General features: G+C 36.3%; 1 protein-coding gene across 6 annotated transcripts in view; it reads left to right on the top strand.

Annotated features, from left to right (window-relative positions):
• The window catches only part of PTPRK (protein tyrosine phosphatase receptor type K), a gene marked incomplete at its 3' end in the record, with an annotated part of 565,453 nt that overhangs the window by 275,181 nt on the left and 263,019 nt on the right, over positions 1 to 27,253 (top strand). For all 6 annotated transcript variants that reach the window (XM_079716965.1, XM_079716964.1, XM_079716962.1 and 3 more), the window contains exons 4-5: positions 9,898 to 9,979; positions 12,484 to 12,599. In XM_079716965.1, coding sequence (XP_079573091.1) covers positions 9,898 to 9,979; positions 12,484 to 12,599 — 198 coding nt within the window. The remainder of the gene's footprint in view (positions 1 to 9,897; positions 9,980 to 12,483; positions 12,600 to 27,253) is intronic.

The following is a 27,253-nucleotide window of genomic DNA, read 5'->3' as shown; positions in this document are numbered from 1 at the left end:
AAGAATACTTGTCTCCACTACACACAGAATTTGCATTCAAAAATCTACTTAGATCACTATTATATTATTATAATTGTGTGTGGAAAGATAGGACTGTGCGTGCGTACGTGCGTGTGCTTCTGCTGCATTGTAGGCCTTGTAACTATACAAAAAACCTGTATGTATTCAGGTAACAGTGTATGTTTTAGAATCTCTGGAACCCTCATTACTCTCTGCAGACTGCACAGTCCTAATGTTAAGTCTTGACAGGACTAGTCCTCCTAAGAAACTGATCATATTTAATCTCAGGACATCTTAAGGAAAATGACTGATTTTGAGTTTTTTCATACCTGTAAGTCATGGAGGTGTAAGGATAGCTAAAATCTGAAATATGAAAGGGTTTTAGATGAAGAATCAATTTCAGCTATATTATATGTCTTAACTGCCTTCCATATTTAGTATGCATTATAATTAGAATCCTCTAATTACTCTCTCAAGCAGCTTTAAAACCAAAGAATATACCAGTATTTCTTTTGCTTACGTGTTTTTTCTAGGTACCTTTTGCAGTTGCAGGCATTTATGTTTTTCAGGAGCTAAATAAACAAGTAAGCAAGCAGTAGGCAAGGGCTGTTAACAATGCGTTTGTTTCAGAAAGCCCCCAGGCCTTTACTAAAGACATTTTCACGTGTTAGACTCTTAGAAACCAACTATTACATGACTCAATAGGCAAGCCAGCCTGGCATGTAGGGAGAAGCTCCTTTTCTATAACACTTTCAGCAAATCTTTACTGAGGAAGCAGAACCTCAGACTGACAGTGCCTGTGAGAGGAGCTACAGTGGGTTAACAGTGACGGCTAGCTATACGCTGGACTTTTGGTATCACCTGCCATTTATGTGTATATTAATTTTTAAGTATGAACGGAAATAGAATATTTTCACACTTGAAAAGAAACTGGATTCTATACTTTGAAGTTTCCACATAGGTATTTGACTTACTCAGTTTAAGATCTTCTGGGGCCTGTAAGCAGAAATTTATTCCTCACAGCATTATTTAACTATTCAAGGGAAGTAATTATGTTTTCATGATTTGTAAATTAGCTTGGGAAAATTATCTGAAACTTTCTCAAGGGAGAGTCATTTTATTATGTCAACAAAATTTTATGAGTTAAGTAAAAGTGAATTAAATACCTTATCCCATAATTCCCCTGAAAGCAAAACTATTAGCTAGAATTAACTGATGCACAGTTCCTTTCTGTAACATGTTGAAACTCTTTCTGAGCCCCAGTTTTCAACAGGATTCTTGTGATTCACTGATGCTGTGGGGAATAAACAGGTCACTGCCCTCAATGAGCTTATATTTCAGTAGTAAAGATAAACCTTGAGAATTTATTGAGACAATTAATTATGTTATAATAATCATGCTCTGTTTGTGGCTCTAGACTGAGGACACTTCTTCCCAAACAGTCTCTAAAAGGGCAGATATTAATACCCTGCAACTTAGGATCAGTTTAATGGATGGGAAACACCCTTGCCCCTTTGAATTCTTTCAACCATGCCATCACCCTCATGATTGCTTTCCTCTGGATCCCAAGTCATTTTCTTCTATTCATCCTGAACTTTATTACTGGTGTCAGACTTGCTTTCTTCACTCCCAAGGCCCACCATTATCCTGATGGCTTTGGTATATTTGTGGAAAGTCCCTAGGTAGTTCCTTCACCTCCTCGTCTCCAAAAATCACCTACCTTTTTTAACCTGCTGTTCTTATTATACAGATCTTATAATAGCTCACAAGTGTTCTAGCTTTACATGTAAGCATCTCACCTTCTGACCATAACATAAATTAATCTCTTTCTACTTGATTAATTTCACTGAGATCATTCATCAGCCTCATGGGGAGCATCCGTTGATCAAACCGTCTGTCTTTTGCTAATTCATCAATTTGCTCATTGTATCAAAATTTGATTTCTTTGTAATCTTTTTTTGGTCACATTTTCTATTTCCATAAACTTCTTGATTCCTTTTTTTCTGTCTACTTTTTATGAGCTTAAAATCAAGCAAATTCTATTTTAAATAGAATCACGCTCCGTAGTAGATCAGGATCACTAGAAATTCACAGTCACTAACTTCAGATGGGCCCACAATACTCCTGGAGATCCTATCACATTTTTCTTTTCAATTCCTTTTCTCCTCTTCTGTCCATTCTACTCCATTCATTTCTCTCCAAACTCCAACCACTCCTCCTTCCCACTAGCCCATCCCTTGTAGCTGAGAAAACTGAGGCCATACAAGAGAAACTCCCTTATCTACCAATCCTACAAATCCTACTCATATCTTCATTCATCCTCTCCTTCTTTCCTCACATTATAAAAGAAGTAGAGCCCCTCCTCTGACCTGTGATTTGGATCCTGTGCTATCCTATTTCACATTAACAGTTATTTCTCTCATTTACACTCAAACATTCCCTTCAAACTGAATCATCTTCATCAACTTCAAAACGTCTAAGTATTTTCCGTCCTAAAAGTGATAATAAAAAGTTGAACGCTTCCCTTGACTGCATATCTTCTTCCATCCTTGGTTAGATTTCTCCACCGATTCAGGCATACTTCCTGTGGGAGGGTTACAAACATCTCCACTCCTCTGCTCTCTTCATTATTGTCTAATATGGTTACCATTTCTGTTACTTCATATCATGGTGCTTCATTTGGTCACTCTTAACCACAGTGTTACATATAAGGAGTGGTTTTGTTTCAGCTTTACTGAGATATAATTGACATATAACATTATGTAAGTTTAAGGTGTACAATGTGCTGATTTGATACAAGTATGTATTGCAGAATGATTACCACTATAGCATTAGCTAACACCACCCTGTCACATAATTACCATTTCTTCTTTGGTCGTGGGAACATTTAAGATTCACTCTCTTAACAACTTTCAAGTATGTAATACAGTGGTTTTAAACACAATCACCATGCTAAACATTAGATCCGCAGAAATTATTCATCTTATAACCAGAAATTTGTGTTCTCTGGTATTACATCATTTATATGTGGAATCAAAAAAAAAAAAACCTCAAAGAAACAGAGACTAGAATGTTGGATACTAGGGTCTGGGGTTTGGGAGAAGTGGGGATATGTTGGTCACAGTGTACAAACTTCTAGTTATAAGATATATATGAGGGTATTTTTAATCTCCATCTTACTTAGTGTTTGATCAGCATTTGGTCCTGACATCTCTTCTCCTTCAGATATTCTTTTATTGGCTTTTATGATACCATGTACCTCCATTTCCCTTTTATATCTCTACACACTTTATTTTTTCTTGGTTTCCTCTGTCTTTTTGTAGGCTCATCTTCCTTTATCCTGTCAGGGTGAAAAGTATGGCAAAAAGAGAGAGGTGGCTTGGGATGGATCCTTGAGAATCCAATGTTTAGAGTTTACATGAGAGAAAGAGAAGTCAATTATATTTAATGATGCTAACATACTTATTATGTTCATGTATATTATACATTGTGTGTGTGTACATATCTATATATAATTTGTTATTGTTGTTGTTCAGCTGGCATCTATTGAATGTCTGCTATGTACCAGGTAGTAAGAATAAGCTTTGAGGACACAAAGTTGAGTCAAAGCACAGCTCCTTACTTTGAGGCCTCACGTTGACATCATAGATGTAGATGTATGTGCTTTACTAGCACTGATATGGATGGACCTGCAGCTTTAGTAATGTCGGTTAAGATGACTGTTTTATTCAGGTGACTATTTTATTATAGATGACTATTTTATTCATTATCCAAATTAGGACAGGAACATATAGAAGTAAACCTATTTCTATTCTGTAGGTTTTCATTTTGTTACATTTATTCTTTGAAGGCAAATGTGTAATTTACTTTGAACTTTACATTAACAGTATTCAGTGTTTAAAACTTCAAATCACAGAAAACATATTTGAGGAGGTTTATGGGAATGAAATACCAGTTTATTCTAAGTTTTTAAAAAAATTTTTTAATTTTCCAAATTCAGGGCAGGGAGTTAAGTTTTTGAAAAGAGAGGAGGGAATGGGAAGAAATTTCATTTTAGTACATGTGTCCTTTATGGATATTTTCTTCCCATGATGACAGTGGTGCCCCTTAACCTAGAATGCTTACCGTGTGCCAGGAGCTGTGCTAAATGGTTCACGTGTGTTATCTCATTTAATTCCCCCTTAACCCTGAGGTGCATACTAATAGTTTCTTTTTATAGAAAAAGAAACTTAGGTTTAGACTGTACATCAGTTAAAGTTACATAAGTAACTTTACATATGTTTTCCTATAAGTTTAAGTTAACATTTAAAGAATGTGAACTCAACGTATATCTGACTTTGGAGCCTACACTTTTAACACTGTGATATATTGAAAGAAAATTAAGTGCAAGTTTTTATTTCAGATTTTTCTCATGTCCATAATGTCCTGTCTTACATGGCATTCTATATATCATTTAATCATTTCACATATACCATTCAATCTTCACAACAAACCTGAGTTATGGGCAAGGCCAGTATTGCCCATGTGAGGCTCTGAAGACATGGTTAATTTAGTTGCCTGGGTTACATGTGATAGCAAACCAGCAACCAGAGCCCAGGCTCCTTACTTTGAGTTCAGCTTTCCATTGTATGAGGTACTTCTTCTGCATTAATTCAGTTTGCCAAAAGATAAAGTTGTTCTTGTTCTTTAGGGTTCGCCTCCTCCCCTCCTTTAATTTGACTTGACTTCACTTAGTTAGTTAGTAATCCAAAAATGTTGCTAGAGTAGCAAAAATTTGATTAGAATCATCACCTTCAGTATTTTAGGTAACAGAGTAGAGTGGAAACAGCATAAAAAGCAGAGCCCTTTCATTCTGTTCTCAGGCTGGCCTCCTGGATGGGTTCAAGTTGACATCTGGTATGGCTTCCCTTGCTGTCTTCTCCTGGGAAGCCCTAGTTTTCTATTTGACACCCAGCATCAGCTCTGACCTGAGCATTAGCCCAAGCAAGTTTTGCATAATTAAGCTATTGAGATTGGTTTTCCCTGAGTGGACAGAAGAGACTTACAAGGTGAGGGCTCTGTTAAAGTGATAAAGCTGATTAGATACTTAGCAGTAAAGGAATCTGATCTTAGAAATTTCCTCTTGCTCTAGTTAATGAGGCAGAGACAACACTTAGGGAAAACGAGGTCACTAACAAGAGAAACAATTTTTTTTTCTTTACTAAAGAACCAATTCTTTCACTCCCTTTTAAACCAAGGCCTAAATTTATTGTCCAGAATAAAGCTGAATTTAAATGAATAAATAAGAAACTTTTCCTCAGGGGTGTAGTAAATATGTTTAAACCTACCACCTACGAAGTAAAACAATTCGAGAAAGTAAAACTAAGATAAGCCTAGAATTAAAATAATTTAATTAATGCTGACTGTAACAAACCTGAAATAATGAACTGATTAATTATTCAGCTGTGTGGCCTATTCTTAAGACTGTATTTTTTCCAAAAATAATTTTCTCATTTTTTCTTTCTATACTTTCCCTTTCCTTGAACTACCATTCGAGCAAGTAAAACTTGTTTTCCTGGAATATACTTATACAAATGTCCTATATTAACAATGTTCATAATCTTACCTTTTGGTTTATATAGTACTTTTACAGATGCTACTGTTTAATCCTCACAAAACTTTATAATGAAAGCTGCATTATCTCCATATTATGGAGTTGGGACTTGGCTCTTAAAAGTTATGTGATTTGCTCAAGAATTTGTAAATAGGAGAGTTGGGTGTCAAATACAAATTTTCTCGCCCCCAAGATAGTGGCCTGTACCACAACTGCTCCAAGTTATACATTATTTAAAGTCTCTACTTCTCTATTTCTTGCTAAACCTTTGTTCCAATATTTAGAAAGTGACATGACAGTTGTTATCATATCAAATGCAAATGATATGTATACACACACTCACGTATACACACACTCACACATACACACACATATATTTCTGTCTTTATAGATTAGCCCTCCTTTCATCATGAAGTATTTGTCTTCCCCCAAAAACCTCATTCTCCTACTTCTCAGCTTTAACTTATTCCAGGGAAATTAATAGTCATAAAGGGCAAACTTGAAGTAGAAAAGAACTAACACAGGAGGTAGCTTGTGATGGGAGTGATTGGAGGGGAGATGAACCATCCACCCAGCCTGCTGTGTCCCATTGTCATTGGCTTTGGGGTGGATGTAGATATGGTATGAGAATGGGAAGGACGTAATGCTGATTGCTGATACTGCTGTTTAGTCAATAGAATATCTAATTAGTTTGCTATTTAAAATGACACTTTAAAAATTTAACATATTAAACTTTTAAAGGAAATTTAAAGTCTATTTAAATTAAGTGTTCTACTGCATTTGTTTCTTGATCTTGAGAGGAAGTGTAGTGAAGTTGATGGAAGATTAGATCCTGGAGGTTGACTTGGGTCCATCCCTGGCTCTACGACTTGTTAGCTGTTAGACTTTGGTGCAGTCACTTAACTTTCTTTAAATTGAGGATAAAAATAATAACTACCTCATATGATTGTAGTGAAGATGTAATGAATTTGTGTGTGTGTAGAGAGAGAGAGAGAGAAAGAGAGAGGAAACAACAGAAGATGTGAGCATGAATGAGCATGCTCAGTTAGAACAGTCTCCTGAGTATAGTAAGTGCTCAGTAAAAACAGTAAAAACAGTCAGGGGCTTCCCTGGTGGCGCAGTGGTTGAGAATCTGCCTGCTAATGCAGGGGACATGGGTTTGAGCCCTGGTCTGGGAGGATCCCACATGCCGCGAAGCAACTGGGCCCGTGAGCCACAACTACTGAGCCTGCGCGTCTGGAGCCTGTGCTCCACAACAAGAGAGGCCGCGATAGTGAGAGGCCCACGCACCGCGATGAAGAGTGGCCCCCACTTGCCACAACTAGAGAAAGCCCTCGCACAGAAACGAAGACGCAACACAGCAAAAATAAATTAATTAATTAATAAAAACTCCTACCCCCAACATCTTAAATAAAAATAAAAAAAATAAAAACAGTCAAACTTATCCCCCTCCACTTTAGTAAAACTGTGTCAAAAGTTACCAGAGAACCCTTAATGGCTAACTTTAATTGATACTTCTTTAGTTTTCCTTGACCTCTCTCCTACAGTTCATCTTTTGTGCCGTAGTCTGCATCTATTTTATTCAGACTCTTAAATTTCTAGTTTGTTGTTCTATTTTTACACAGTTACAGCAAGCTTCAGTGTTTTCACTTTCTCCCATAGAGGCCCTAAATCTGTGCTGAGCTAGAAACACAGCCTGTTTCCAGAATTGGCAAATAGTCCCATGGGAAAGAAGATCCTGGGATCACATTGGAGAGATCCTGTCCTCATAAAATTTGTGCTCATCTAGATGCCATTGTTTATGCAGATATCTGATGTTTTAAAATTATGGTCATTGTAATTTATCTGGCCTTTTCTAATCCTTTTGGTGGGAGTGTTGATCTGCCTGACTGCGGGGAGTGCCTTCCTCGACCATTCTGTCTGAATCGTACTTTGTTGGCCTTACTTCTGCTGGCTGTCTTCTTGCCTTCCATTTCATGGTTTGCAGCTTTTTATCTTCTATGCCGTATTACTCACCAATCCCTGTAACTTTCAAATCTATAGCTTACTCACTGCCATGATGATGACTTCCAAATCTATAGCTTTATTTTAAACCCATCTCTTCTCTTTGAGATATATCTGTCTAGTTATCTCCTAAGCATTTACCCCATATGTATCCTAGGCTAATCGAATCTGAAATGTCTGAAATGTACTTAGTTACCTTCTCCCTCAAATTTGTATCTTTTTCTGTATCACATGTTCTGGCTAGGGATCCTGATAGTGTTGGGTCATAGGGCAGGCTGCCTCAAAATGTGCCTCAATGGTGTACTGATTATTTTCAGTTAGTTTCTTAAGAAATGGCCAGTGCAAGAGGGATACTCTGACCCTTTTTTCTGTCTTTCTGAAAGCAGGAAATAAATCTCTCAGGTGAAAGGTGTACCCCCTGCATCTGGAGGTAGAAGAACACCCTTATCACCCTTACCTCTTATCAGAGATAGAGAATGCTGAGCTGAAAAGTCTGTGTGAACAAACCTTGCTACTTCACTAATTTACTACCCCAGGTCCAAACTCTGTTTAGGTTCTTCACTAATTGAGCACCCAAAACTATTTCCTGTCACTTCCTCACAAATTTATTGTTTCTTTGTCTAAAAAGCATAAAAGCTACCTGCTTTGGCCAGTTCTTAGGTCCCATTTCTATGAGACCTGCGGGAAGTTTCCTCCTTCTTGACAACAGACAATAGCATTATCTACCTAGGGACCCAGGCCAGGAATGAGAATTTTCCTATTATTTTATACAACTAATGAATCAATAATTTCTATTTTGTCTGTTTCCTTAGTATTATTTCTTTTATCTCTCCTTTTTCTTCTCATCTTTCTATTTTCACTGCTACTAGCATATTATTTGTCTGTTTCTAGTCTTACCTTCTTTGGGGCCATCCTCCACCTTTTAGCCAAATATATTTCTTTATTTTTACTTTTTAAAATTTATTTATTTATTTTTGGCTGCATTGGGTCTCTCAACTGCGCGGGCTCTCTCCAGTTGCGGCGAGTGGGGGCCACTCTTCCTTGCGGTGCGCGGGCTTCTCATTGCGGTGGCTTCTCTTGTTGCAGAGCATAGGCTGTAGGCACACGGGCTTCAGTAGTTGTGGCATGTGGGCTCAGTAGTTGTGGCTCACGGGCTCTAGAGCGCAGGCTCAGTAGTTGTGGCACACAGGCTTAGTTGCTCCATGGCATGTGGGATCTTCCCAGACCAGGGATCGAACCCATGTCCCCTGCATTGGCAGGCAGATTCTTAACCACTGCACCACCAGGGAAGTCTTGAGCCAAATATATTTGTAATAGACCAATTTGATTATATTTTATTCCTACTTTAAATATCAATTTCCAATATGTTTCCTAAAACGTTTTGCGAAACACTCCAAAGATAACCTATGTCTCTCCATGAATAAAGGAGCCCATAGTCAAATAAAATGTTGAAATGTGGCATGCTTAATCCGTTTTCTCTTGAAGAGTCACAGCACACGTTACTAAGGGAAAGTCTTTACGAAGTTCTGTGATTGACTGTAACAACAAAATTCTAAAACATTAGCTTATATCTGAACATTGATTTTTAAAAATATATTTATTAAAATATTTATTAATAATATATATTTTTAATTGATTAATCATTGACAGGATATGCTCCTGACTTCACTCCCATGATATTCAAAGTCTTCCATGCCTACTTCTCTAATTTCATCTCTTTCCCCTTGAGTCTTTGTAGCTATACAGATTACATTCATTTGGTTTCCCAAACACAGAGTTCTGTTCTATTCCATTGTATATGGTTCCTTTTGCCTGGAGTAACACTAATCTATCTGATGACTTCTGTCTTTGAAAATTCAGCTATTTAAAAGCTTAGATCAGTTGATGTTTTCGCTGGTTAGCATACTGCTTGGCACATTTGTAGGTGCTCAATATATGTTAAATAAATAACAAAAATGGAAAAAGTCAATAAGGGAAAATTTAGAGATATGAGATTTGCTATATCTGCCTATTCATTCTGCCTGTATATTGCCCATTCAAGAAATCTACAACACTTAATAATAGTTGCTTAAGAAATTTAGTGAGAACTGCTTGACCTCAATAATTTAATTGCTCTTCAAAAAAATGTTGTTTACCTGTACAAGGTTTAGGAAATTACTCACATTATAAGATGAAATTTTAATTCTTATTGGACGAAAATTAAATTTTAATTTTTGTAAGTGTGTTATAGCTATTTTCCTTTCACTGTGAAAATTTCTTAAAAATGATTGTTGTAAGCGTTTTCTATTTCTTCCTGACAGGTAATATTTGAAGCTGAAGTCTCAGGAGGAAGAAGTGGTTATATTGCCATTGATGACATCCAAGTCCTGAGTTATCCTTGTGGTAGGTTGTGATTAAGAACTATATTTTTCTATATCCTTTCAACACTTGTCTTATATTGGTAGTGACTATTGATTATCACTTGGTCGTTGCTCTCTCTTTTGTTGTTGTTACTCCTAGCCTTTTGTTCAGTTTTAAAAGAACACTGAAATATTTCTAGAGTTTTTTAATCAAATATTTTTCAGACTTGTACTACACATGTTAAAGGATTCTTTTAATTAATTACTGTTCAAAAGAAAACCACAGTCCCAAAATGGCATCACTCATGCTAAAAGTTCATGATACAAAACCTAGATTTATACCTGATCCAACTGCAGTTTCAGTTTCTTCCAGAAATGTTATCTTAGTTGACCAATCTGGATTTCATGGTCAAGCACCAGTAGGATAATCTGTCCTGTGATCCCTCTCCATCTCTCAGAGGAAGAAGAGGTGATCTGAATCATAAAACCCTTGCTGTTCCTTTTCTTCCTCAAAGAAGATGTCCTGGCCTAAAAATAATTCTTTTCTTTTTGCTAGTAGCTCCCTTGCCCCACTCTTCTTCTTATAAAAACCTTCCATTTTGTACAACACCTTCGATCTGTCTTATAGTTAATAGTTGGGATGCTGCCTGATTCATGAATCCCCTAATAAAGCCTGCTAGATCTTCAGTTTATTTAGTTGACATTATTTTTGACAGAAAAATTTAAAATGTAAATGAAACTCTAGGTAGAACTCGTTCCATCTTTTGGTATTATTAAATTGCCTAGGAAAGCAAAGAATAACAAATCAGTTCAGTGAAAAGAAAATAAAAAGAAGCCTCACCAACTTATATGATCTGCTAAGTTGAAAGTTGGGGTGAAATGAAGAAAATGAATTAACTCATCTTATTCCAAACTTAAGACTAAGTTTTTAATGTCATAATAAATCTCTGGCTAATTCATATTAAACAACAAAACAATAGAAAGCACACAAAACAAGAAACTCAGTTTATTAACACATAGTTTGGTATGTCCTTAGATGCACATTGATTGGTCTTCAGATGGGGTAACTACATTTGTGTTTATATCACATACTCTGAAAGACAATTACTTCATGCATTCAGTAGAGCCAGGCATAAAACGGTTGGTATAAATTCAGACTTAAGCTATATCTCCCAACAGCAGTGATTTATAGGGCCCATGAATTCTAGATGATCTGTTCAGTAACACTCCTGGTGGAAATTCTCTAATACTTTGTAAGCAGCACGCACAGGGTGCACCGTACCAGGGGCCAAGGCTCCTGCTCCTGCTAACTGGTTGTCAAACCCTAGTGTGCCTCAGGATCTCCACCTGGATGTGGCACATCACACATTGCTTGGCCCCTCACCTGGTTCTGATTGTTCCCAGGTGATACTAATGCTGATCGTCTTGAGTTCACAGTTTGAGAACCACTGTTCTAGCTTGTGTTCTAGTTCAAGCATTCCTTTTTCTGAAGCACCTACTGAGATGAGGCACTGGAGAAAGATGTAGCAGGCAAAGGTCAAATGATTTATTACATGTGGTGTATTCTAAGAAAAAGGAGAAATTATCTCACTCAAAGTTCAAGTTGGTTTGCTAAACTCCTTCAATCCATTCATATATGAGAATGATGTTTCCATCTACTGTTCATTTACACTCTTGAAAGAAGATATTAAAGAAAGGCTTTCATGAGTAAACAAGTTAAAAAATACAGAAATTGAGCACAACAGTAGTTTCATTGTGATATGGTCCTCCATGCACTATCTTTACTCACTGAGGCTTAGCTTTTCCCATTTACGTTTCTTTTCAGTTGAAAACCTGAATAAGCTTCAGTTTTAAAAGATAATTATAGAGAATGCTTGTTTGACGGTCATATAACTCACGTATATTTTGATGGCAGTCATCACTTCCTTGTTGGTCTAATATTTCTTTTGGGTAACTTTCTTAGGACTATGAAGGAATAGGAGGTGGATTTAACAACAGTTAAGATAATACTCTGAGAGGAATAAGAACAGTCCCTTACCTTGTTCTTTGAAGTACTAGAGGATTATAGTTATTGAAATTTCTTTAAAAAAGAAAAGAAAGATGTAACTGCTTAAACTGTAACTTAATAGTTCAACGGCCATGTATATGTCAGTTTTTGAGCGGTCATTCTATGTTTTCCTTATAGTTTTCTATTATGCTCTGCTTTGTGCCTATTTGATCTCTTTTGTTTGCTTTGACTTGTAACTGTTTTATTATCACCTGTATGCAACATACTACGGGGGTCCTCCAGCAGTAATCGTTGGTGGTCACTCTGTATAGAATTGCTCTAGCAATTATGGGGTGATACGTAATAAAGCTATTAAAAAAAGAGAACTGAGCGTGAGCGAGGCAACCGTGTCTTTCAGCACAGAGAAAACTCAATTTTCTTCCATACGACATTAGTCTTGGCCAAAGGTAAAAGTATGAACAACATTATTCTGCTGGGAGAAAGTAACACGGCATGTTTTCTTCATGTGGAAAAAAGTAATTTTTTTCTTGCCTTCACAGATAAATCTCCTCATTTCCTCCGTCTGGGGGACGTAGAGGTCAATGCAGGGCAGAATGCTACATTTCAGTGTATCGCTACAGGGAGAGATGCTGTACATAACAAGTTATGGCTGCAGGTAAGGCCACATTGGCAGCTGAACTAAAGGGTACACTTGATTTTTAAAAAATCACAAATTCTTTTTCCCTGTGTATGTGTGTGGGGGGGTGGGGGGTGGAATATGTGTGTGACAGGTTGTCTTTTGTGTAGGTTTGATTTAATTAGTTGCAGATTCATTTCAGATATTTCCATTTTTGGAATATGAATAAAAATATAACAGTGTATAGTTAATAAGTATTTGGGTGAGTTACTCATGAACTCATTAAAGAATCATAATTCTCTAATGTTATGTCCAAACTGTAAAAACAATTTTTCTAGGTCCATTCAAAATAGGAAAAAAATGAAAAATGTCTCATTTAACATTTTGAAAACAACTTACAAGAACATAGTACTTAAGCAGGAGCTGTCATACTCTGATAAAGTTTTCAAAAGTATTTTAAGTAACCTTTGGGAGTATTTCTGGAAATGTGAATTGGAAGAGAGCCAATTAAAATTTTTTTTCAGGATTTTTGTGTATAAGGGTTAATCACAGATCTGAGGACAAAATATTTGCCTTGCACATATTAAATCCGCAATAAATGTGTATTTAATGAATTGCAGTTTAGCATACATGTTGGTGAAATGTGTATGGTGCATATAAAGAGCTTTAAAAGAATCTGTGAGAAAACAGTGACTAAGGAATGTGCCATATCTTCAGAGAATATCTGTCAATCCTGGGGCAGAGGTGGGTGGGGAGGTGGGAGGAGCTAAGAGCAACTACAGCCTTGAGGCTGGACCTAGGGCAGATGATTGTTGAGCTAAATATTTGAAGCTAGAATGTAAGAAATAATACTCTCTGAGCACCTTTATTATTATTATTACTTAATTCTGTTTGCATCAGAATGAGGAAAGGGATTTAATTAGTTAGAACTTTAAATTCCTGAGACTGCCAATCGAGACCAAAAAGGAAAATCATTAGCTTAGTTTCTTGAACATAGACATCAGGCTTTATTTTATGATATCTTTAGAGAGAGAAAATTAGTGTCAAGGATCATCATTAGGTTTCAGGAAGTTGGGATAATAATTATAATAAATGATTATTGAAATCATACCAATATAATGCCTGATATTGTACTGGGTGTTATAAATGTGTTTTTTCATTCAATTCCCACATCCAGTCGGATGTTATAACACATGTATTTCATATCAATCTAATTATAGCTACTTTTGTAATTTATTTGATATGTGCATATCAGGATACCATCCTGAATACGTGAAAAGGAAATGAACTCTCTCCTTTTTTCCCTGTGATTATGCTAATTTCCACTACAGGTATTTAAATATAAGATAATTCTTCCTGTAGAGTGTATTGTATAATGTACAACTTGTTTCATCATCTAAACATCTAGTTAGAATCCCTCTTACTTTCTCTGTCTCTCAGCCTATATATTGATAGTATTAAGAATGTGTTTAGATATATTATCTAATTACTTTGCTAGTTGTTTTTCATTTAGGTAGAGACATTTTTGGCATTTAATTTTTATTGTTATCTATATAGTTTTGTCTTGGAGAACCAGAGACTCTGCAGTCTGCCCCTGGGTTTACGCCCCAGGATTTAATGGGACGTTGAAATAAAAAGGGTTTTGTGTACTTAGACACCAGCTGCCTTGTGGCAACAAAGACTTTCTGGCCCTGCTGGTCTGAGTGGGTTGCAGTAAAAATACTGCTCATTTATTGTTTGTTTCTTACTTTTGTATATTGGCTCATTTCATTATAGTTTTAAAAAATTTTTCCTCTTGCCATTTTTTAAATAAAGATGAGAGATAAAAATATTCTGTTCAATTTCTGTTCTGCTTTCTTATTTCTCCTCTTCTTTCTCTTTACATTTTCCAAGGTGAATTTATATATTTCTCGTCTATTTTGACATTGCCCAATTCTTCAGCAATTTACATGCTTATTCATGAAAAAGCTTTTCTGCCTTTTCAATAATACCACTTAAATTACCTTAACTTATTCCCTTGAATCATTCTTCTCCATATTTAAGAAACATTGAAGATTATCAATTGCCTGGTTTAGGGTTGTTTTCAAATAAGACTGAGACATAGAGATAAAGATGTAGATTTATAAATATAATTGATATGTGTGCATCTATAGAGTGCATCAGAAAGTGGCCAATGATTTAAAAAAATGATCCATCTTTTGCTGAAACTAGTAGAAACATAATAAAGGAAGAAGAATCTTGATTCCACAATGCATCTACAGGCCAACACACACAGATAGATGTCAAGTTATTTTTGCTTGGTGTAGAACAACTTCCTAAAGGTCAGGGGCCCAGTTCTTAATTCTAACCTTAATTCTAACTCTTTAATTCTTATAACCCAGTTAATTATATTGGCTTAGAGAATTCGTTGAACTTTTCCAGGCCATAGATTTTTTTATCTATAAAAGGAGGTGTGGGTAGAGACCAAAATCCCTTCCAGCTGTAAGATGCTAAACTAGGTCTCTCTACATTATTTTTGATGGTCTGAAACATGGCCTTGATCACCTTTTTTTGTTTCATGGAGGAATGTAAAATTTTTTTTTTTTTTGTGGTACACAGGGCTCTCACCGTTGTGGTCTCTCCTGTTGCGGAGCACAGGCTCCAGACACGCAGGCTCAGCAGCCATGGCTCACGGGCCCAGGCGCTCCATGGCACGTGGGATCTTCCCGGACCGGGTCACGAACCCGTGTCCCCTGCATCGGCAGGCAGACTCTCAACCACTGCACCACCAGGGAAGCCCCCTAAAATTTTTAAGTTATTAGTTTTGTGTGGGAAAAAATCGTTCCTTAAATTAAGTATCATTGTGAGAACAACTGCTTAAAATCTCTGCTGACTGCTGTGAACGAATGTACTCTGAAGTAACTCAGAATGAAAGGTCTTTGCATCCTATTACAAAAGTAATGCAATAATGGAGTAGCTGTTACGCCTGCCATGGTCAGGTGTAATAAAATGGCCATCAACTTTTTATGTCCTCCAAATCATTTATATAATGTAATAATATTGAGCTTCAATTGGTAAATGTTGTTTGAATATGGTGTAAAAGAGCAAAAACTAGAAAGCGTCCAATTTTCTATTTTAAATGAAAAATGATACACTACAACCGCCATGAATACCTGATAGTATATGACATTCAAAGTAATTTATGTATAGAAATACATTTAGATAATAACTTCGCACTTGTTTATTGTCTTTAGCTTACAATTGATATTTCAATCATTTTTATTGTTTAAAATGACACACAAATCAGGTAAATTAAAGAATGGAGCACAAAAAAGCAGATACTTAGTGAGTTACCTGAGATAATCTGGGATAGTCCATAAAACATATCATAGTGGGTCTGCTATATCTTTAGGGAGTGTTCTTTTTTAAAAATATTTATTTATTTAAATTTATCTTTTTGGCCGCGTCGGGTCTTAGTTGCCTCACACAGGCTTTTCTCTAGTTGTGGTGTGCAGGTATTCTCTCTCTAGTTGTGGTGTGCAGACTCCAGAGCACGTGGACTCTGTAGTTCGTGGCGCGCGAGCTCAGTATTTGTGGTGCGCGGGCTTAGTTGCCCTATGGCATGTGGGATCTTAGTTCCCCAACCAGGGATGGAACCCTCGTCCCCTGCATTGGAAGGCAGACTCCTTACCACTGGACCACTAGTGAAGTCCATTTACGGAGTTTTCTTTCCTGCAAGATCTCAGATTATAAAATTAGAGAGTGTTAAATAGGGTCATTCCCTCTAGACATTTGGAAAACAATGACAAAATATATAAGCCAAATTAACTTCCTTGCACATGCTGAGCGACCTACTGATGCATAAAACAATATGGATGAATGTTTTTAAAAGTCCATTGGTGTAGGGGCTTCCCTGGTGGCGCAGTGGTTGAGAATCTGCCTACTAATGCAGGGGACACGGGTTCGAGCCCTGGTCTGGGAGGATCCCACATGCCGCGGAGCAACTAGGCCTGTGAGCCACAACTACTGAGCCAGCACATCTGGAGCCTGTGCTCCGCAACGAGAGGCCGCGATAGTGAGAGGCCCGCGCACCGCGACGAAGAGAAGGGTGGCCCCCGCTTGCCACAACTAGAGAAAGCCCTCGCACAGAAACAAAGACCCAACACAGCCAAAAATAAATAAATAAATGTAAAATGCACAGTATTCCAAATCATTGTATAAAAATTAAAAAAATTAAAAAAAATAATCTTTAAAAAAAAAAAGTCCATTGGTGTAGCATTATCCATAATGGATATAGCACAACCAAAAGAAATACCTTCAATAAAATATATCATGCTCTTGTGTAAAAAAAAAAAAAAGTCCATTGGTGTCAGCAAGCTATAAATCTGGTGAAATCATGAGGTTTTGTGGAACATAGTTTTAAAAAGTATGTTATGCAGTTCATTCATATTGGATAAGGGAGTTAGGATAAAGTCTTTAGTTGCTGCTAGAGAATTTCCAAATTCGTTTTCTTTCATAACGCTCAATGAAGTAGCTTGCATTCTAGATATGAACACAACTTTTTTTTTTCAGCTTACAATTTGCAGTTTTCCCCATGTGAACAGATGTTTTATAATGCTTACAACAAGTTTTAAAACTATACCATTTTGTGTTCCTAAGGAACCCCCAATGGTAGAGAATTTGTGGATCATAACTTAAGGCTTATGATAAAACCCAGGTTATAGGAAATAAGATCATAAGTGAGATTTTAATGTACAATTTAATGTTTAATGTTTTTCATTGTTCAATTTATAGTGAAATAAAATAATAAAAATGTCTGTTTATATTCCTGAGAGGTACCAGATAATTTTCTCACAGGAAAGAAAAAAAATAGGTTATATATGTTCATGGGTTAAAAATTTTAGTTAAAAATTTTAGTCATGTCCTTTTTATTTCAACACAATAATATGGAGAGTAGATAAAGTGATTGCAAGAAAAAGTGACTATATAAGGGAACAATAACATATGACACAGAAGTTCCACTCCTAAGTAGTTACATAAGAGAAATAAAAGCATGTGTTCACAAAAAGACTTGTGGAAGAATGTTTATAACAGCTTTATTCATTACAACCAGTAATTGTAAAGAACCCAAATGTCCGTTAACAGGAGAATGGATAAACAATTTGTGGTTCATTCACACTACTCAGCAATAAATTAGAAAGCGTGCACTACTGATACCAGGATTTATAAAGCTCAGCAATATTATGCTTTCTGAAAGAGAAGAGACACAAAAGAGTGCATGCCTTATGACTCCGTAGATGCTAATCTACGGCTAATCTACGGTGATAGAAATCAGAACAGTATTTGACTGGGGTTGGGGGGTGATTAGGAACTGGAAGTGAGCAGGGAAACTTTTTGAGGTAAAGTAAATGTCATATAGCTTTATTGGGGCTTTGGGTCTATGGGTGTATATACATTTGTCAGAAGTTAAGATTTATCCAATTTGCTTGGTGTATAGTTTACCTTAATAAACCATGAATGAGGAGAAAGTGAGTATATGAAACATTTCCTCAAATAACCAAATCACTGGCAGTACTAATCATGCTGTAGATCAGCGGTCCCCAACCTTTTTGGCCCCAGGGACCGGTTTTGTGGAAGACAGTTTTTCCACGGATGTAGGGGGTGCGGTTTAGGTGGCAATGCAAGTGATGGGGAGCTGAGCCTTACCGGTCCGTGACCCGGGGGTTGGGGACCCCTGCCGTAGATGGCGATAGTCTAGTACAAACATTACCTGCATTTTTGTCCATCTTGTCCATTTGAAGTCATTTGATTGGGTTCAAGGGTGATTTTTAATCATCAGTGTAAACTGAAATGTAGAATAAAGCATGTTCTGAGTGTTCTATTATCAGAACATGTTATAACGTTCGAGGATGTGAAAGAGTTGAAACAGGAGTTGGACTGTAACTTACAAATTAGTATTCTTTCATGAAGGTCCAGTGTAAGTGGACACCTACATGACAAATCAAATAGAACCCATTGCTGGAACATCTGTCAGACCATATGCTTTGGCCTCAGGTTCAGTGTAGAAACTAAAATGCTAATGACTCCATCCATCATTACAGAGCTTGGTGGGCATGCATCATTGGGTTGGACAGAGAAATTCAACAGTGGAGTTACTGAAAGCAGGGAATTGTGTGGGGAGATTTGGTGGCACCGTTCATTTTGGTGAATTGAAATGAGGCTGTTTAATGTGTGACTGGTAATTCTATGCAGATTGCCATCAAAGCTGTGGCAGTTGGGCCAGTCTTTCAGTAATCTCCCCAGGTGCTGACACGGTGCCTCCTGAGTAGGCCTGCCAAAACAGGAAAGTCAGCCATCACTTTGCCCTTGGTGCTAATGTAGTGTGATACAGCTAGTTTCTCAGCCAAAGGAAATGTCGTTCCTTCTGGAGCAATAGATAATTAAGCAATACATGGAGAGTAAAATTAGTACAATTAGGTGCAGATTGCTCTAAAAAACAACCAGAGAGAGGCTGACCTTTTGCAGTACCAACTGTTGCCAGCTGAGGGTCAATGAAAATGGTTGGTCTGAAACTTCTGGCCATAAAGTGTTTTATCTATCCAGGCAAATGTAATAGCCTTGTTCCTATACTACATGGGAACATCGTCATGTAGCATTGGAAATGAGAAGCATGATTTTTAAAAAAATGAATAATTTGAAAGTACAAAAATTTTATCTGGTGAAATATGTCACTACAATGTTTCAAATGCCAACTAGTCATTGCTCACAAAGCTCTTTTTGATGCTGCCATGCTATAGTATTTTCCTGTGTCTATTTATACTGTCATATGAAGTGCCTGGAACCTTGTATCATGTTTAATTTCCACAAGAGATTTTACTATCCCTGAAACTATTTCTTTTTGAGAAAAAAATATCTGGTAATTTTCCATTTATTATAATGAAGGGAAAATGTTGGAGGAAATTAATCTATGCCTAGAAACATGCAGTTTACAGTGGGCAATTCATTGAGAACTAATTTGAGAGGACTATTTCAAAGCCAAACTGATTTAATATATGATCAGCTCACATTGGATACCATGGGGGTGGGGAGAGAAAGGAATGAGATAATGTGAAATTGTCCTAATGTCTAGACTTGGTGAAAGTTCTGACATTTTCGAGATTGGCCCTAAGAGTGGCTGACACATATCTGAAATATTAGAATAACAAAAGGAAGCATATAATTACTAGGACATTTGGTAAAGTAGAAGAAATGATGTCAGAATGGCTAAAGGTACATCATATAAATATATCTGGAGATTTGTGGGAGACTGGATAAGTTTCTTAAAATCTTAGAATATTGGGAATATACAGGAGGGATTTAGTTTTTTTTTTTTATAGATAGTAAAGTACAATAATAACTAGTGGTTTGAAGCTATTTGGTGAGAGATATAAACTGATTATGAGGAAGACCTCTGTAATTGTAGGGCTGTTGAAACCTAGAATGAGCAGGTAGTAAAATTAGGGGAAGTGTCCAAGCATAAACTGGTTAAGTACTTGCTAGAGATGTAGAGGACATTTAAGCATGAGGCTGAATGCTTTTTTAAGATCCTTTCAGCCCTGAGAGATGCTTGTATAACCGAATAAGAAAAGATCGTATGGAATCTAAGCCCAGTGCTTTTTCAGAGTTGAGAGAGAGCATCACAGACTGGAGTGTTGGGTGAACTCATTAAGGAAGATTTGATTGAGTCTTTGAAGGACATATAGGACTTGGATGAGCAAGGATTAAGTGGGCATGGTTATCACTGCGGTTTAGTGTATGTGTGTGCTGGTGGGGTAGGAACATCAAGAGAAGAATCTTCTGGAAGTGTAAGGTTCACAGTGCGAAGTAGAGGTAAATATAGTTTATGGCAGGGTTGGGACTAGGCCATGATGGAGACAAAAGCAAGAAAGAAGCTACTGCTGGCAGTACAGACATCAAGTAGTGAAGGCCTAGGATTGGACAATGCCAGTGGATTTGGAAAAAATGTGAGGAGGGGAGGAGAGGGACCAATGAAAGAAGACACAGAGTTTGGATCTGGTTGGTACCAGGTGAAAGAATTTGGAAGAGTGAAATAATAAAGATCGCTTTTTAAATTTACTCAAACGTTTATTTTTTACAGCCAGTCTGTGAATTTGTTTTCTCATTTTCTGTCTGGGAACTAACTGCTCAACGCATTTGTTTACTTTTTTCCCCGTCTGCCTTGATACTTGGATATGAGTTTTCCTAAATAGGAGTGAAAAATGAGGAGACATTCCCATTCCTTTTGACTCTTTAGCCTTAAAAAAAAATTTACCAAGACAGTTTGAAGCTTGTGGCCAAATTAAAAACCTCTGGGTATTCCTGATTTCACTTAGGAGAATTCATCTGTGGGAAGGCTGTTGGTGCTTTCCGCCTTGCCTTCTGTATCTTGTGGCTCACAGAACAGGACCCGTGTCAGAGAAGAGTATTAACCATGTCTGTTGTGCTTTCCTGACTCCTTGTAAACTGATAGATGAACACTAGCCTGCTACTTAATTCTAATTTTCTCTGTTTATCCTGTTTAAGCATTAGTGATTTTTTTTCTGTGTATATGCTGATTTACAATGAATTCTGCTCCACTTAAGAGACCATGTTCTATTTGGTAGCTAATGGCTATCACTCTTATCAGTCCTGCTTTTCCTGAGGACCTTGTTTTTTTTTTTTGAGTTCATGGCATTATATTCTTCCTTCATAGCTTCATGTAAAGAATTACAATCATTGGTCTTGAAGTAAAATCACTGACCAAGTATCATGGATTGTAATGTTTATCTTTTACCCTTGGCATTTTGGGTGTGTATGTATGTAACAATGAGCGTCAGAAAGTTTAATCATATTTAATTTTTAGAATTTCCAAATATTCCTGAGGTCATTTTGGTTGGCTTTGTGTGGCTTTCTACCATAAACAGTTCAGTGCCTTAAAGATACGATGCATTCTTTTCCTTCTTCAATAATTCATAAACTCTGAGTTTGTTGTCTACAGATTACATAATTGACTATAAATGAATGATGTGTGGAATAGTCTTTATCTTCTTTATGTATCCCTGGAACATGACTCTAAAGGCCTGGCAGTCATAGAAGCTCAGGGACTTCTTCTTATCAATATATATAAATAACAATTTACTGCTTTTTCTGTACAAGAATAATGCATTCTCCTACTGTTCTCAGAGCTGCCCTTTCAGTGTGTTTTTCAGGTCACGTCAAGCACTTTACAACTTTCCATTGAGCTCCTGTGATCAGTGTTACAACATGGGGCTCTGGCAGTGGGCTGGGTTTCTTCTTTATGAAAAGCAGTCTGATTTAAAGATAGTATATTTATAAAATTCTTTTATTTTAAAATAAAACATAGAGAAAACCTCACAAAAACGAAAAACTATGACTCAATGAATTTTTATGATACCCACCACACAGGTCAAGAAAGGCTTTGCCAGCCATCATAGAGGCTCTTTCCAAGTGGTCCATCCCAGACACAAATGAGCCATCTCTCTACAAATAATAAGTTGTAGCCTACCCCTACAAATAATAATTATCATGACTTTCAGCCCTTGTATTTTTTCCTGTTTTTTTTCCACTTGCATATATTTAATCTCCTTAGATACTATAGATTAGTCTTGTCTATTTTTAAAAATATGTCTTTTAGAATCCCTTTAATCTGTGTGTTTGTCCTCTCTTGTGTTTGTCACAATTTATCTGTTGAGGAACCCAGGCCATTTGACTTGTAGTTTTCACACAGTCTGCATTTTACTGATTGCATACAAATGTCCTCTTCAGTTCAACATGTTCCTTTGAGTTTCCTGAAAATTGGCAGCCAGATCTAGAGTCAAGTTTGATCCTCTGGCAGTGCTAGAGGAGGTGCATGGTGTGATTACCAGAGGCACAAAATGTCTCCTATTTCTTTTTGTGATTCTGATACCAATTGATGCTTAATGCCTATATTCATTCCTGGTGGTTGTAAATTGTGATATTCTAATTTTATTATTTCTTTTGTATTTTGTTTAATTAATGAAGACACACTTATCATCATCTCCTATCTGGCTACCCAGTGACATAGTTTATTTTAGGAAAGGCGTGGTAACTTCTCAAATCTTTGCTTTAATTATTGGTTTTCAATATAATTAGTTGGTTCCTATCATCCTCCAAAGGTGACTGATTCTTCTTCCTCTTTTTTTTAATATCATGAACTTATGGATTTAGGCATATTTAATAGACTTCAATTCATTGCAATTAATACTATTTTTAAGACTCAAGTCATCCCAGGTTGGCTCCAGTGTCCATTTGATATAACGTCAGTAATCTTCGATAGCTTTCTTGTATTGCTATCTGATGTCAGTGTCATCTTGCACATTTTCTCTTTCAGACCTGGTGCCCTGTTTTACAGTTTTGAGAAATTATATTTCAGGACCATTATGTGAATGGCTGAGGGGTATTCATTGCTAGATCTTTTCAGTGAACAGAACTAAGAAAAATATACATATATATTTAAAGGTAAAATAACTATTAGTTTATATTGATATTTCAAATTCAAGCCTAAAGTTTTTCACTTAATGTTTTCTTTATTACAGTTTGTCAGTTACATCTTCTTTCTTTCCACACTAATATTTTTGGTTCTCAATGACACAGAGAAAGAGACCATTAGAATATCCCATAATCACTCATTTTTAAATCTCATGTTATTTTGAATACTTGTACCCTATCTCCATTGTTAGCATAGAGCCATTGCATATTGTACTCTCTCCCATTTAACCCTTATTTGGTGTTAGTTCTATGTGTAGCTATGTTTTTTAATGTTCATCATCAGTATGTATGTCATGTCTTCTTAGTAATTTTGGTTGTTTGAAACTTATTTTCTGGGAGATTCCACAGGAGTAAGCTCATGTAAATAATATTCCCTGAGTTCTTGGATGTTGATAATAGTTTATATGTGCCCTTGGTTCTTAAGTCAATTTTGAAGGTTATAAAATCCTTCATTTGCATTTTCTTTCCTTGAGTAACTTAAATGTGTTACTTCATTTTCTTGTGGCATAAAGCCTTGCTGTCAAAGTCTGATAATAAATTTTCTTTTCCTTATAAGTCTCCTACCTGCTTTTCTAGATAGTCAAAGGATTTTTTTTTCTATTTCTTTAAAGATTTTAGTTTTGTAAGAGTCTATATCAAGGTAGAAAATACATGGTTACCCAGAACTTAAACTTCTGTAGGTATCTGATCAAGAATATCTATCTAATGGTGATATTTTGCATATCTCTATTACTACATCATGCTGTGGACTAGCATTATCTTCTTTCCCAATGACACTGGAGTTATTTGTACCTTTAAATCTAATCAGATTAGAGAACCAGTTCCAGAAAACCCAGAACCAAACCAAATCAGAAAACTCATCCCTAAAATTCTTTTCCTCCAGAACCATTTCTGGTAACAAAATCATCTCTGTTAGTCAGGGTTCAAACATGAAAAGCAGATCAGAAGGAGAGATGATAGATAGATAGATAGATAGATAGACAGATAGACAGATTTTTTTTTTCAAGAGATTTGTTGCAAGGAATTGGTTTATGTGATTGTGGAACCTGGCTGGGCAAGTCTGAAGTCTGTAGTCAAGCACTTTGAGAGGGCAGGCTGGAATATTCAGGCACAGGCTAAAGTTGCTCTTCACAGGTAGAATTTCTTCTGCTTCAGGGAAGCCTCCGATCCATTCTTAAAACTTTTCAACTGATTGAATCAAGTCCACCCAGATTATCTAGGCTATTCTCCCTTATTTAATGTCATTTGGGTATGGACTTTAATCCCATCTGCAAAATACCTTAGAAGAGACGCCTAGGTTAGTGTTTTGATTGAATAACTGGGGACTGTAGCCTAGTCAAGTTGATACATTAAAAGACCATGACAGTTATCAAATATATTATTCACTTAGATATTGTTTTGATTATTATCTTCATAATATTGCTATTATCAGGATTTGCAGTTAGAACTTTTGCACAATTATCTCACCTAATATTCTCAGCATCTCTGTTGAATAAGCTGTTACAAATTGATATCCCCATTTTTAGATGAAAAGGCAGAGATTTGAGAAGTAATGAGAAACTGTGAAGCTAATAAATAGTCATTGCAGGACTAGAACGTAGGTATCATCTCCCATAGTTCGGTCTACTTACTCTGCCCTCTTTGTGTGGCTCCTCGTATTGGTCACCTTGTCCCAATATTGCAAAGACACCTTCACTTCTTAGGTCAAAGTTCATTTTCTTGTTTAATACCTGACAGTTTTTGTGAAACTTGGTTAATGATCCTGATTGTAGTAATTTGCTATCGCCAGCACCTTTTTATCCTACTTTATATCAGAATTACAATATTTGCCTTCTCTTTCTTTTTCTGTGTCAAATATCATTTGCCTTGTTCAGTACTTTTATTGCCATATAGTAAATATGTTGTGAACTTAGTATTGTAATTTTAGGGTAATTTCTCCTAGGGGAATGCTATTTTCTTATGGTTTAATCTATTGAAATCAGTATAATAATTTCTAACAGATATAAATGAGTGCTTTTCTCAAAATAGTAACAGTGTTTCTAATTTTAGAAATTTATAAATTTCTAAACCTTTAAGTTTGCCATGATCCTCTTTCATTTTTCTAAAATTCTTTGATTTAATTGTTCAATAATAATGATGATGATGATAGCTTTATCATACCTATGAGAAAGAAAAACATTTCATACGGCAGACAAGCCCCAGTAAGGAACCCTCGGGTCCTTGGAATTAATTTGGCTGGATTGTTGTATGAGTCACATCAACCTTACTTAATTATAGTGTGCAAATTTACAGACATTAGTTTTGGAAAAAGGGCAAGTACAGACAAATTATATGCAGTCCTCTTAATATTATTCAATAGGAACTTAAATACCAAACGTAGGAAAACGGTCTCTTTCCAGTTTCTCCAACTCTAAGAGGATGGAGGAGACATGTATCATTATGTGCCCAGGAAAGGCAGTGAAAAATAAATAAAGCAATAAATGTAATTTAATTTTTTCTTCAAGTCAATAGAGTGAAATAATCCCTACAAGTGTTCTAAGTGCTGCATTATTGAATTTAAAATTAAATTGGATTAATTCTATTCCTCAAGCTTTGAAAAGAGAAGCTGAAATAAACTGTTCCATATTTTAACCATACCCCATTAGCTTTTAGGATTTCGAGTTGAAAGTAAGTAATAGAAAACCAAACGTATTACATCACTTAACAGGAAGTCCAGAAATAAGGGGGCTTCTAAGAGCTGTTGACACCATTTTATTTTATTTCAATTTTAAATTTTTCTCAAGAGAACAAAGTAAGGGTTTATTAAGCGGTAGTACACTCTCAGGGGGAGAGTGGGCAGACTCAGGTGAGTAGCTGCCGACACCATTTTAGAGACACGATCAAGAACCTGATCCTGTCTTTCTCCTCAATGTGCCATCCTCAGCATTTTAGTCATGACATTGAGAAAAAGAAAAGAGGACCCACTGTGTTTTCTCTAGAAGTGAGGAAACCTTTCTGGAAATGACTTGGCTTATTCCTATTATCTCTCATTGGCCAGAATCACACCCATTTTTAGACCTGTCACCTTTTCATGGGAACAGGACCTCCATCATGTTTTCAACCAGTGTCTCAAGCTGAAATATCTTGATGCATAACCGAGGGATCTTGTAAAAATGCAGATTTTGATTCAGTAGATCTAGAGTGATCTCTAGACTTTGCATTTGTAACAATCTGACAGGTGATCCTAATGCTACATTTGTAACAATCTGACAGGTGATCCTAATGCTACAATTTATTATAGATATTGGGAATTAACCAATATTACCACTACACTACTTAATGCCAGGAACTGAATTTGTCAAATAAATACTGCATGCACCCTGCATGATGAAGCTTACTTAGTTTACTAGAGGAGTCATAATAGTAATTCCAGTGACTTGCCTAGAGTTACTTGGTAAGTGACGAGTCTCAGCAACCTGTACTGGAGACAGAATAAATAAGAAAGCATGACAAGGATCTGGGGAGGAGGGGAGAGGAATGAAAAAACAAAGTGCTAGGTTATAATCCTTGGATCATATAATTTTGTGGTTCATTTCTTAGTATTTCTCAGGGTTGGGGATTTTGAAATGGAGAATCACATAAAAGTCTCAAAGCAGGATAAAGAGCCCAGAACTGAAGAATATAAGGCAGAAAACTATGCAAACACTGCTGTGTAAGAGATAAATTTACCATTACTTCTTGTTTCCTTCTTCCATAGCCCTGCCTACTCTGCTAAATTGATAGCTTGTAGGCAGGCAAAGACCTATTATTTTGGATTATAAAAGAAAAAGTTATTATTTTTGACTTCTGAAATGTACATATCATGAATTGCTACTTTGAAATGTAATGCCTTACTGAAAGTAAATAAAGCAAATGAAGCAAATAAAGCAATGTCTAATATAGTAGATTACATTTTCTCATTGATACAATGCATTGATCAAGGCTCAACAACAAATAATCAACTCACTGGACAGTACCTATGATACAAATGAAACAAAAAACAGCTTTGATTTATTTTAGAGGAAATACTACTGGATTTTGTGTCTTTAAACCTAGTTTTGAGTTTTAATCCTGCTACTAACAGGCTGTGTATCACATTTTTAATCTTTCTTAATTCTGATTTTATAATCTTTAAATGGAAATGACTA

Source organism: Hyperoodon ampullatus (genome assembly GCF_949752795.1).
Source record: "Hyperoodon ampullatus genome assembly, chromosome: 12".
In the NCBI taxonomy this organism is placed as follows: domain Eukaryota; kingdom Metazoa; phylum Chordata; class Mammalia; order Artiodactyla; family Ziphiidae; genus Hyperoodon; species Hyperoodon ampullatus.
The sequence above is the reverse complement of the archived record's forward strand: the minus strand, read 5'-3'. Positions and strand labels throughout refer to the sequence as shown.